The sequence below is a fragment of the Carassius gibelio genome, chromosome B13, assembly GCF_023724105.1.
Source record: "Carassius gibelio isolate Cgi1373 ecotype wild population from Czech Republic chromosome B13, carGib1.2-hapl.c, whole genome shotgun sequence".
Taxonomy (NCBI): Eukaryota; Metazoa; Chordata; class Actinopteri; order Cypriniformes; family Cyprinidae; genus Carassius; species Carassius gibelio.
The window spans coordinates 4,853,683-4,865,879 of NC_068408.1; the positions used below are offsets into that span (position 1 = coordinate 4,853,683).

The following is a 12,197-nucleotide window of genomic DNA, read 5'->3' on the forward strand; positions in this document are numbered from 1 at the left end:
TATAAATGTAGGTTATTTTAAGAACAAGGGTGATTATTACAATCACTTAGATATGAAATCATTTGATCTGTATTGCGAGTCAATAAAAAAAAAGGCATGACATTTTTTTAATGGTTGTGGTTCCACATAGGCAACTGTTTTATTACCATTCTCCCAAAGATCACATTATAAAACATAGCAAATATTATCCACTACAAATAGCAAACAGATCAGTATTTAAACAAAACAGATTTTACAAAAACACAATACAAAAACAATATGGGAACACATGATGAATAAAACTCTATTTAACTATTTATTTTCACATTTTCTAGTTTTACTTAATATTTGTGGCCTGGGACCACATACCACCAGTCATAAGTTGCACGGGTAGCCTATATTGTTTTGTAGCAATAGCTAACAAAACATTGTATGGGTCAAAAATATTTTTATTTTATTTAAAAGGCGATTCTCTCCCTCTCTCTCTCTCAGATTCCAGATTCTCAAATAGATGTATCTCTGTCCTATCCTAACAAACCACACATCAATGGAAAGCTTATTTATTCAGATTCATCAATAAATGTGAATATGCTGTATACAGTAATTACAGCTTTGCAAATGTAACCTTTATAACGTGCTTGATCAGCCAGTCGGTATATATTATATCGTTTCTTACATTTATCTCATAATAGTTTGTGATTTTTTCCCCCTTCACGGTGGGCCTAAGCTACAGCGATGTCGCCTGACATGTGTTACTTTTCTCAGCGATGATCAGAACAGACCAATCACAGTCGGCTCCCCTCCCCCCAGTTCTTTTAATACAGAAACCAACTTCCGTTTCGCCATGCGTGAGCCTGTGTGAGGTCATTTCCACCAGTGCGCCATTAGCCGCCGTTTCCTTTGTTAGGACGAGTAGAAAAGCCTGTGCACGCGTTTCCATCTCCACACCCCTTCACCTGCTGTTTGAGTTCTCCGCCGAAGTCCCTTGAGCCGTGAGCGACATGGATGCTAATAACAGCAACGCTAAGCGTAAGAACAGCGCCGGAGACAGTAAATATCTGCCGGAGTTATTGGCGGAGAAAGACAGCCTGGACTCCTCGTTCACGCACGCCATGAAGCTGCTGTCTGCAGGTCAGTGCTTCTTCCTTTATTATTCAACCATTCACGCAGAACTCGTGTCTGTAGCTTCTATAACTCTTATTAGATATTGAAGTCAGGTCTTTGACCGCTTGTTAGTTCATATTCAACGCGTGCATCGGTCAAATGCACGGTGCAGGCCGCGTGCAGTGGATTTGGGCCTTGTTGCGTTTCCCTTGTTCGTGACTTGTTTTATGCTCCGCTGTCATTTTGTGATGGTTTGCAATGTCTAATTTCGAATATGTGTAAAGTATCTTTACACCGATGACTTTAAAAAAGTTTTTTTGTGTTTCGCCTTGAGGTTCTGAGCTTGCACACATGCAAATGTGTGAAATGTGCATGCGACTTTGATGGAGAATAACATGGCGTCTTCAGATGCATTCAGACAAATTATACATAATAAATTGCACGTGAGGATTTTTCCTTCCACGATAGTTGCGTGTATGTGGATCACTTTGGCCAGCATCGTTTGCGTTTCCTTTGTGGAGAAGGATAATCCCATGATGCATTGCTTCAGGCTGGGAGGGAAGAGAATCCTAGGATTGCAGACAGTACAAGAGACACATGGGTTATAATTTAACCAATTATGTGCCGAAAATCAAAAAAATATACGCTATTTAGTATCTTTTTTTTTAAATGCAAAATGTATTTTGTAATTTATAATAGTTAGGGCATTCAATTGATTCCAGAAAGCGCAAGTAATTTTTTTTTTCATTGAATATCTTGGTTTTCCCACAACCTTTTTGTGTTCTTTGTTTGTTGAAGCAGAGGAGAGTTTCTTGTTAAAGTCAAGTTTGGCTTTGATGCATTGCATAAAAAATGTTATGGTTTCAACCAGAAAGTGGTCTGCATTTTAAAACCATAATTTTAGACATTAAATCAGTGCTTATGACAAAGTAAAAGTTGACCAATTTTAGTTTTTTTTTTTTTTTTTTGTATGTTTGGAATTGTTGCTTCAAAGCAATTTGAAAACCCGCAACATTTAATTAAACTTTTGCTCTGAGCTGATCTTGTTTTCTTTTGCAGAGATTGAAAGGGTCCAGAAAGGTGAGCCCAAAAAAGAGTCCGAGACGTACCTGGATCTGTTCACCGCCAAGAACGTTAGGGTGAAAGAGAGAGTGCTCATTCCTGTCAAGCAATACCCTCGAGTAAGTCTTTACACTCCGTTTGGGTTTTATCTGTACATTGCAAGGATCTGTTGTTGGTTAACACCCAATTTCTCAATGTTCTCCCCATAGTTCAATTTTGTGGGAAAGATTCTGGGGCCGCAGGGTAGCACCATCAAACGCCTGCAGGAGGACACCGGCGCGAAGATCTCCGTGCTGGGCAAAGGATCCATGAGAGATAAGAACAAGGTAATGAACCGGACTGCAGCATTAATGCGTTTACTGTTAAATGGCCTGGTTAATAAAGATTAAATTGTGAAACCTTCAGGAAGAGGAGTTGAGGAAGGGTGGAGATCAGAAGTATGCACACCTGGCCATGGAGCTGCATGTGCACATCGAGGTTTTTGCACCAATTCCTGATTGTTACCTGCGTATGGCTCATGCCATGGATGAGGTCAAGAAGTTCCTAATGCCTGTAAGTTTGCATGCAAACAAACTCATTACTATTTTTCATATTTATCGCTTGTTTCATTTGAATTAGAAATGCTAAGTATAGTGTTATGAATGGTTATTACAAAAAACCTAATTTAACTTGCAACACCCACATTTCTTTACATTTAATTATTTTAATGGACTTTCACTTGTGCTGTAATCTGCTGTTTAAATCCATTTGAAATAACAAGTAACCCATTTAATAATTAACTGATTGGCCTGCTTTATCCTTTTTTTCTTGTGTGTCAGGTGGAAGGGCTCGATGAGATGCACCCGGATGCATTCATGGATCCAGGGTTTCTGAACGGCTCTCAGGATATGCATGGCCCTGGCAGAGGTCTCCCTCATGGCCGAGGTCGTGGAGGCCCACCACCCCCAATGGGACCTAGGTGAGAGAACTGTATCAATTATATATCCTCTGTTACATACCGGGCATCTCACAAGATTCTCTCACGTAGTAAGTACATATGTAGTAAATCATATTTTGGTCAAAGGGGTCGTGGCATGCCGCCTCGTGGAGCACCCCGTGGAGGAGCACCTAGAGGAGGCCCAGGACGTGGAGCTGCAGCGAGGGGAGCCCCCGCAGGAAGAGGTGGTCCTCCGTCCCAAACACCAGCCAGAGGAGGCACAGGAGCCACCCGCTCAAGACCACCAGCCTCTGCTCAGAGGATGACACCAGCCACCGCTCTCTCCCACCAACAGCATCCAGCCAAACCTGAAACCTATGGCGAATATGTAAGTTAATATCCACGACACCACTGTTAACTTGAGTTTGATCGGAAGGTTTTTTTTTTTTTTTCAAATTCTGTTCTTTTAACCTTTTGTTCATCAAACAACCTTGAAAAACACAATTTTCATAAAACGCACATCACATTCAGCCTCACATTAGAGGTATAAACTGCATTTTGAAATGGTAACTTCGAATTAGTATCTCACAATGTACCTAACTGTATTTTTAATCAAGCTTTTAGCTTTAGTGAACTTGAGACTTTAAATTACAAAAAGGAAAGATATTGAAACCACTCCAAACTTCTCTATAGCCGCGTTTCCACCGCAGGAACTTTACCCAGGAACTAGGGACTTGGTCCGGTACTTGGTGTGTTTCCACCGCAGGAACCAGGAACTAAATAAAAGTTCCGGGTAAAAAAATGCCCCTCAGAAAGTCCCTGCTGGCGAGGTGGTACTTTTTTAAAGTTCAGGAACTTTCGGGGGCGGGACTTTGGCGCTAAACATCCTGATTGGTTGAGTTGACGCAGCATTGGTTGAGTTCAACCACCATTTATTCGGATCAACATTTTCAAAATATTACTGTTATTGTGTCATGAAATGTAATTTTAAAAGTATTTCAGGCGAGAATGTAGTTGTTTAAAACTCAAATCTGTTGTTTATTTATAAAGACAGCGCCTATTTAAAAATGTGTTTCGCCGATCTCTGAGACGGTGAGCTCCACACGATCAGCGAGAGCTCAGTGATCATCTATCCGCCCAGAGGCAGCCTCACCTTGGATAGACCTTCTGATATGTGCCGCTGGCTCTGATGTGTCTTTAGTGGTTAAACATAACATATAATTCAGCTGCGGGGTAAATCTAACAGGTTTTCTTTGGTCTGTATTCAATTTATCTATATGTTAAAATGAAAATAAAAAAGGCAAGTCTATATAATATTTCGTTTCATTGTAATGGCTGTATATAACGTTACACTTATCCCTGAACTAAGTACATTTCTGCAGCTGTTATTATGTTTAAATGAAAACGAAAGGAGGCAGTGGTATTTTATATCCTATTTCGTTTTATTGTAAATGTACTGAGGGGAAAATTGCAGTAGCCAAAGCGATCTGAGTTCACGCAGCATTGGTTGAGTTCAACCACCATTTATTTGGATCATTTTCAAATATTACTGTTATTGTGTCATGAAATGTAATTTTAAAAGTATTTCAGGCGAGAATGTAGTTGTTTAAAACTCAAATCTATGGTTTATTTATAAAGACCGTGCCTATTTAAAAAATGTGTTTCGCCGATCTCTGCGACGGTGAGCTCCACTCAATCAGCGAGAGCTCAGTCCTCATGTATCCGCCGAGATGAAGCCTCAAATCGGCTAGACCTTCTGATATGTGCCGCTGGCTCTGATGTGTCTTTAGTGGTTAAACATAACATATAATTCAGCTGCGGGGTAAATCTAACAGGTTTTCTTTGGTCTGTATTCAATTTATCTATATGTTAAAATGAAAATAAAAAAGGCAAATTTATATAATATTTCGTTTCATTGTAATGGCTGCATATACACATATCCCTGAACTAAGTACATTTCTGCAGCTGTTATTATGCTTAAATGAAAACCAAAGGAGGCAGTGGTATTTTATATCCTATTTCGTTTTATTGTAAATAGGAAAATTGCAGTAGCCAAGACGAGCTGACTGAAGTTATCAAGTACGCTGCTGTTTATAGATTTATCGGACTTGCGTCGTCGCGGACATCACACTCCCGAGTCGAATGCACAAAGTCTGAACTAACTACCGAGGATGCACGTCCAAAATCAGCGTACTTTAAAAAAACAAACAAATCAGCAGTACTTTGTATTGAGAAACGCGCGCAGACCTACGTCACCAGTCTATTTGCCTAATCTTCCCGGTACTTTACACCGCGGTGGAAACGCAGAAAGCAACAGGTCTGGGGGGAAAAAAGTTCCTGGGAAAAAAAGTTCCTGGTAAAAATGTTCCGGGTAATTTCGGTGGAAACGCGGCAAAAGGTCATGTGCTACAAAACTCTTAATTAAATTTACATTTTGCTTCATTACTGGTTTGTGACTATTTCCTTTTTTATTTGGTTACAAAAACTCATTTAAACTGAATTAAGCAGCCGTCTGTTGGAATCAGACAGTGTTTTGTTAAACTTGAATTAAAGTCATTTAAAAGGGTATTATGCTGCTTCACTTTCAACTTTAGTTAGTCTAATGTTGCTGTTTGAGCTTAAAGATCTGAAAAGTTACAAAGCTCAAAGTCCACTTCAGACGGAGATTTTATTTAACAAAACTTCTCAAACTACAACAAGCGATTTGTTTGGAGTACAATGGATTTTCTGGGATTTGTGATATCACAGATTTGCCGAATGGGATGAGACCAGGTTGAGCTGCACTAGAGAAGGCAGTGAGTGTTATCACAGCTGTATGTCAGAGAGATGCTAGCTTTCCCAAGGCAGACGAGCTTCGAGTAGTTACAATCATCCAGGTTTAAATCACTCAAATCGATTAGATTTTGTTGCAGTATTTATACAAACTCACAGCAGGCGACTATGGTGAGAGAAATAACCTTTCCGGACCAGGCCCGGAGTGCTGTCACTCTCAGCACACTTTGTCTTTCAGAAGGCAGGCATTCATTTGATACAGGAACTTGGAGCTGTCATTGCCAGAGCGGGGACTCACACAACCTACCGTGAAAGCCTGTTCTAGTACACCAAAAAAAAAGAACAAGCAAGACTTTGTCAGAGCATAAAAGGGCCCATTTGAAAGAAACGTGTTAGTGAATCAGACCATGCTGAGGGCTCTGTATGCCTCCTATTTTTATTTTTTTTGCTTTGAAATTTAGCATAAATCTACTAGGGCTGTGCAGTTAATTAAAATCGCATTTGCATGGATCTTATAACATCACAATATTAAGACAGAAAATGTGCTTTACTCAATGCTGTTCAAAATCTATTGTGTATAAACCATTGATATAGTCTGCAATTATTATGTAGATCATGAAAAATGTGCATAGCTTGTCTTGTACAGGAACAATTGACCTCAGTATAATTAAAGACAAATATTTTCAAAATGTTACATTGGTTTTCCCAACAATCTCAGTTTTTTTGTTTTGTTTTTTTACTTTAAAGGGTTCATATCTTCTAAAATCAGCTGTTTATTCAGCTTTTGAGTGTTAAGTCATACTATGAGAACATGCTTTAACGTCTAGGACCTGAAGTAAAAAAAAAAGCTTTCACTTTAATTTGAACTAAATGTCTGCCTGTTTTGGGTGCAAAAAAACAAGCAAGACTTTGTAAAAGAACAATGGGGCCCATTTGAAAGAACCATGTTTAAGAATCAGACCACGCTGGTAGCTTTGTATGGCTTTTTTTGCTCTGCATTTAGCATTAGTCTCTACTAGGGCTATGCAATTAATAGAAATCATAAAAAAAAAAATCACGATTTGAGCATGCACGATTTTCTGAATCGCCTTATAGCACGATTTTCTGAGGCCCGACCTCGCGTTGTATTCTATCTGATCCAATCAGAATCCAGAACAGACTGGGCATGTGCCTACGTAACTCCAGGTTCACACACTCAGTCTGTGGTGCGTAGTTTTTTCCGAACCCATGTTAACGGATACGAGCGTTCAGACTGCACGTGGTGAAAGATGTGAACAAAGAAGGTTAGAAATAGAAAAGTGCTAAAATAATTTATATCCAGCACATGAGCATAGAGTGCGCACAGGACACCGTTTGAGCGAGATGAGACATTTTAAGTGCGTGTAATTCTCTCCGGGCGAGAGCAGCGTGTATCCGAGCACACGTGTCTGGTTTTGTGACCGAACAAAGGAAATCTTTGTGCGAGCAAAGAGATTCGTGCTCGGGCATTATTTTAATGTGCTTTCGTGTTACAATAACTCGCTGCTGCTTCTGCACCGCATGCACATACTGTATACACACTTCAGACGCAGTACGTGTGAACCTGTATAATGTCTAACAAATCTGTTTCAACACATGAGGCACCGCTACAGTGAGATCAACGACCAATGCATGGCACGAAAGAAAAAAAATCCCTGGACACGGGATTTATTTTTTGCTATGTCTAGACATTTTGTCACAGCTTTACTTGGTTAATTTTGACAATGTCTGTTCTAGCAATATGCTACAACATTTTGATAAAACTCAAATTTGTTTTCTTCTGGAAAGTTTCCAAATCATATTGAATGCATTTAAGACTGTAAAATCATAATTAAAATCGCAATTTATCAAAAATCGCAATAGGTTTTTTTTTATTACACAACCCTAGTCTCTACCACTTTGTATAAACGGATGTTTCTTATTGCCATTGAGAATCAAACTTCTGTAGAGGGTTTTTTTTTTTAAGCTTGTGAAACATCTCGATGTGTTCTGTTTTCTCAGGCATATGAAGAACCATATGCAGAGCCTTCCTATGAAGGGTACGAGAGCTACTACAGTCAGCCTGCTCCACAGCAGTGAGTGCTGTTTCTTGCTTTATTCCTCTAAATTTGTAGTGATTCCAGTTAACTTATGAATTTCTTCATGCACTTCCAAGTTGCAACAACATTTGAGCACAGTTTCTCAAAAGCCATGTAATTTTCTTCTCATCCTAAGTCTTGCCTTCGTTCAATTTCTAGATTTTTTTTTTTTTTTCTTTACAAAGCTGCTCTTTAAAATATTTTTTCTCTTCTCCACAGAGACACTGAGTATTATGATTACGGTCACGGAGAGGCACAAGAAACTTACGAGTCTTACAGTAAGACATTACTCCTTTCTGCATGCATTGAGTGAAATTTGCATATTTCTTGGCACATCTTTCAGACAATACAGCCAGATTATTCTACAGATTCTAATGTAAAACCTTTATCATGCTTAAACTACACTGTGTAAGATGCACTAAACTGCATGTTAAGGGGGTGTGTTGTGTGTTTCCTAGCTGAAGATGACTGGGAGGGCGGAGCTTGGGGCAGCGCTGGTGCCGGTGGAAAGGCTCAGACTTCCCGACAGGGCAAATCGTTTCGGGAGCATCCATACGGCAGATTCTGAGAGTTGTCCTTCACTACGTTTGCCTGGCAACTTCCTCCCCTCGTAACCTCTTGTAACCACCTAAAGTAATTCTAGTTGTTATTTTTGTATTCCTTTTTTGGTTAAGACTCCTTTTTAATATTCTGAATCCACTCGAAGTAGGATGATGACCATAAGTTCGACATGACGCATTTTAAATTTGCGATTTATATGCTGTGCTTGTTCTCTTCTGCATTTTTTCTTTTTTTTTCTTTTTAAGCTTTGCTGTTTTTGTTCATTTCATTTTAATGCTTAAGTGTTTCTTCTGAAAAAGCTGATACCTGAATGCTAGATAAATAGCTGATGGCCATTTGTAAAATGATTGCTTAAAAAAAAGAAAGAAAAGAAAACTGATTGTTAATGTCACTTAGACTTATTCCAAACGTGCTTTTGTAAAGCATAACAAAAGCTCTCAAGGAATGCACAAAAATATTAGTTCCTGTACAAACCAACATGTTACTTTTTTCAAAGAACAAATTCCATTTGGTTTAAGGGTTTTTATTGTTAAAGTTTCGTAAACTTCGCATCTACTGATTCGTTTTGTTAAATGAGAAAAACAAATATCGCAAAGGTTGTAATTTACTTGTAGTCTGGCAAAAAGTACAACTCTCAAATCTTTGTTCGTACAATACTCCAATATTAGAAACTTGTTCTTTGGTGTTTATCGATTTGCAGTTTCTGAAATATTAGCAAAATTGTGTGCATTTCCTAACTAGGGAACTAAATATGTCCAAAATGTCTCCCTGTCAGTTTGTCAATAAAGCATAGTTTTTTTTTTTTTTACAGCCTTCAAAACTTTTGTATTTGACTTATTAAAGTGATAATTCATCTCACAAAACTGTCCAAATGTTGCAAAATGTAAAAATTCTGCATGGATTATATAACATCACAACATTAAGATTCAATGCTGTTCAAAATATATTGTGTATAAACCGTTGATAAATAGCAATTATTTATCAAGTAGATCGTGAAAAATGTGCATATTATTATGTCTTGTACAGGAACAATTGACCTCAATATTATTAAAGACTTATTTCCAAAATATTACTTTGGTTCCCCCCCAACAAGCTAATCTCAATATTTTGTTTCATAATTTTAAAGGGGCCATATCTTTAAAATCAGCTGTTCGTTCCGCTTTTAAATGTGTTAGTGGTCATACTATGAAAACATGCTTTAACGTCTAGAACTCAAAATTAAGTAAAAAAAAAAAATTTCAATTTAATTTGAACTAAAATGTGCCTGTTTTTGGTGCAAAAAAAACAAGTTGGTTTAATATGACCCCTTTAACAAATAGTAGTCAAACTATTCAACATTAACAATGATTTATACACAATACGAAGAAGATCTTGGAATTTCTTTAATGTGTTTATACCTGTTTTAAAAGCAATAACCCTGTTGCAACCTTGCATCAGGGTCACTAAATCCCCTCTGATGTCGCAGAGACTCTACATATGTCTTCTATTGAAAGGATCTTGAGGTAAGACCTGCAGAGTCACCTCTAAAAGCGCAGATAGATTCCCCTTTTTAAAAGGTAAAGTATACATGCACAAAACAATCTAGATGTTTGGTGCTGTGGTAATTTTCGTGCAAAAGAAACGGAATATGTATTGTTCAACCAAATTAAGCACAAAGGCTTTTGTAGCTCAGGAAGACAATTTGACCAAGATGATTCAAATGTTGCATTCGCTGACTTAAACATCAAAATTGGAAAAGGCGTAAAGTGTAATGCAAGCTTCAAAAAAAGGTAATATCAACCCTAAATTTCTTTCTCAGCACAAATGTTCAATTATTCAATTTCACACAATCATTGCAAATTAAAAAGTCAATATTCCTAAACCTGGCAAATGCATCCTAAAAAAAATTTTTTTTTTTTTAACCAAATTAGATTGTAGTTTTTGGTCAATTACACTTGTAATTTGTAGTTCTTGTAGCGGTACAAAATAGAAAAGAAAATCCTCAAATCTAACAATTATGTAATGAGTTGTGTGTAGAGTTGGCCTTGTGTGAAAGAGAGTTGTTGATTTGTGAGGTCTTGTGTACTAATGCGTCTTTTGTGTTGCTCAGTGACCGCTGCTGAGAGGTTCTTTCCAGGCTGGCTTTACCAGGCAGCTGCTACAGGTGAATTGTGTGTGTGTGTATATACATAATTAATGACTTGCAAGCATGCAATATTTTAAACAAGCAAATTTGAAAAGTATCCTTGGTAAATTGTACATGATTAAGAAATCTATATAACATCTTCAGTTAACTGGATCTGTGAATTTGAGCTTCATAGTTTAGTCAAATGGCTTGATCTCTGCTATATTCTCACCTAATCTTGGATTCAATCTTAGTAAAAAAAAATATATATTTTTTCTTCAGTTAGCACCGGTTTTGCATTTCTTTTTGGAGCTGACTGGTCATAAGGCTCATTAATCTGAGCCTATGCACTTCAGTTTTTGAAAAAATGCATTATTTGTGGCTAATTTTGGCAGTTCATTTAAAAGGTGAGGTGCAGCTTGGATGAATAAGGGCTAAAATCAGTCAGGAATGAATCCATTGTTTGATAATGATATGGCATAAGGAATTTAGGAGGATTTTTTTTTTCTTTTTTTTTTTGTATTTTGTAGGCCAATCACCACAAGTGTTACCAGGTGGGGGAAAATATCCCAAAAAAAAGATAATAAAAATTTTTTTGGCATGGGAAGTTTTGTTTTTGCAAGTAAGCATGTTTAGTCCAGTGACGTGAAAAAAGATCCCCTTGATCAAAATGATTAACACAACAATGAGGATTAATCTGGATTTGCACCGGACCCCTCCCCCCATTCCGCATGTTTCACATATTTGATAACCATGATACTGAACGGTGATCTGAATCCTGCTGTACGATCATTATATGAAGTAGTTCTCTTGGTAAAATACACATTTTACCTTGGCAACACTCTCTATAGTACAGCTACCACATGACACTGGGCAGAGATCCATTTTTCTATTGAGAATTGTCATTTCTTATGTATCCACATTACTGAGAGAATCATGGAACAGTCCGAGGTTATTGGAACCCTGACAATGGATATGCATTTGGCAGTATTTTTATATTAATATGCGTTTAATTTATTTGGTGGTTAGAAAAGTGCATTCTGGTGTTTGTGTAGCTCCATAGTTTCCTCCATTAGCATTTTTGGGATTATTTTGGTCATGCATGCTTGTTATATAATCTCTAAAAACTTTAGTTCTCTCTCTGTGTTGCAGGCTTTTGGTGCCCTTTTGTACCGAAGAGGAAAAGGAGAGTGCCTTTTTATACAATAACTTGTGACACAGGAATGTTTTTTTTTTTTTTTTATATGTCTTTTTAAATTATCTTTACTTTTTATACATCCACTTTTTTTGGATCCCAATAAAAGATTTTATACTGTTTTGAAGTTTGTGTTACTAAATGTTTCCAAATTAATTGGTATTGCAGAGGTGTGCACAAGAATGCTTTAAGTGAAGATCTTATTTGGCTGTTGTAATCTAAATTTAGGGATTTATAAAAAAGAAAAAAATAGAAAAAAATTTTGTGATAATTTGGGGGGATATGGGCAATTAGAAATTGTTTTGCCCAATGTTGTGGTTAGCTTTGTCTACTTAATCATTCTTTAAAACTATTGGCAACTTATTGCTGCAATCAGTCAGTCAAAAATAAAGTTTGTCAAGAGCATAC

At 37.4% G+C, this 12,197-nt stretch overlaps 1 protein-coding gene across 2 annotated transcripts; it reads left to right on the top strand.

Annotated features, from left to right (window-relative positions):
* The first annotated feature begins 828 nt into the window (after nucleotides 1-828).
* On the top strand, nucleotides 829-11,916 carry LOC127970213 (KH domain-containing, RNA-binding, signal transduction-associated protein 1-like). Of its 2 annotated transcripts, XR_008156562.1 has the most exons (11): nucleotides 829-1,110; nucleotides 2,143-2,264; nucleotides 2,355-2,471; nucleotides 2,551-2,697; nucleotides 2,964-3,103; nucleotides 3,209-3,449; nucleotides 7,853-7,926; nucleotides 8,149-8,207; nucleotides 8,388-8,562; nucleotides 10,580-10,633; nucleotides 11,747-11,916. XR_008156562.1 is itself a non-coding variant. In XM_052572570.1 (9 exons), the coding sequence occupies exons 1-9, from the start codon at nucleotides 981-983 to the stop codon at nucleotides 8,495-8,497; spliced, it is 1,140 nt and encodes a 379-aa protein (XP_052428530.1). In that variant the 5' UTR covers nucleotides 829-980; the 3' UTR covers nucleotides 8,498-10,386. The 2 variants fall into 2 exon arrangements, 1 of the variants encoding a protein (XP_052428530.1); XM_052572570.1 differs by lacking the exons at nucleotides 10,580-10,633; nucleotides 11,747-11,916 and having other exon boundaries at nucleotides 8,388-10,386.
* Nucleotides 11,917-12,197: the final 281 nt, after the last annotated feature.

What these genes read in the sequence shown, in the direction of transcription:
- LOC127970213 (XM_052572570.1), top strand. Translation starts at nt 981, where the DNA reads ATGGATGCTAATAACAGCAACGCTAAGCGTAAGAACAGCGCCGGAGAC. An exon ending in CCATGAGAGATAAGAACAAG is followed by an intron (nt 2,472 to 2,550) that starts GTAATGAACCGG and finishes TGAAACCTTCAG; the next exon opens with GAAGAGGAGTTGAGGAAGGG. An exon ending in AGAAACTTACGAGTCTTACA is followed by an intron (nt 8,208 to 8,387) that starts GTAAGACATTAC and finishes TGTGTTTCCTAG; the next exon opens with CTGAAGATGACTGGGAGGGC.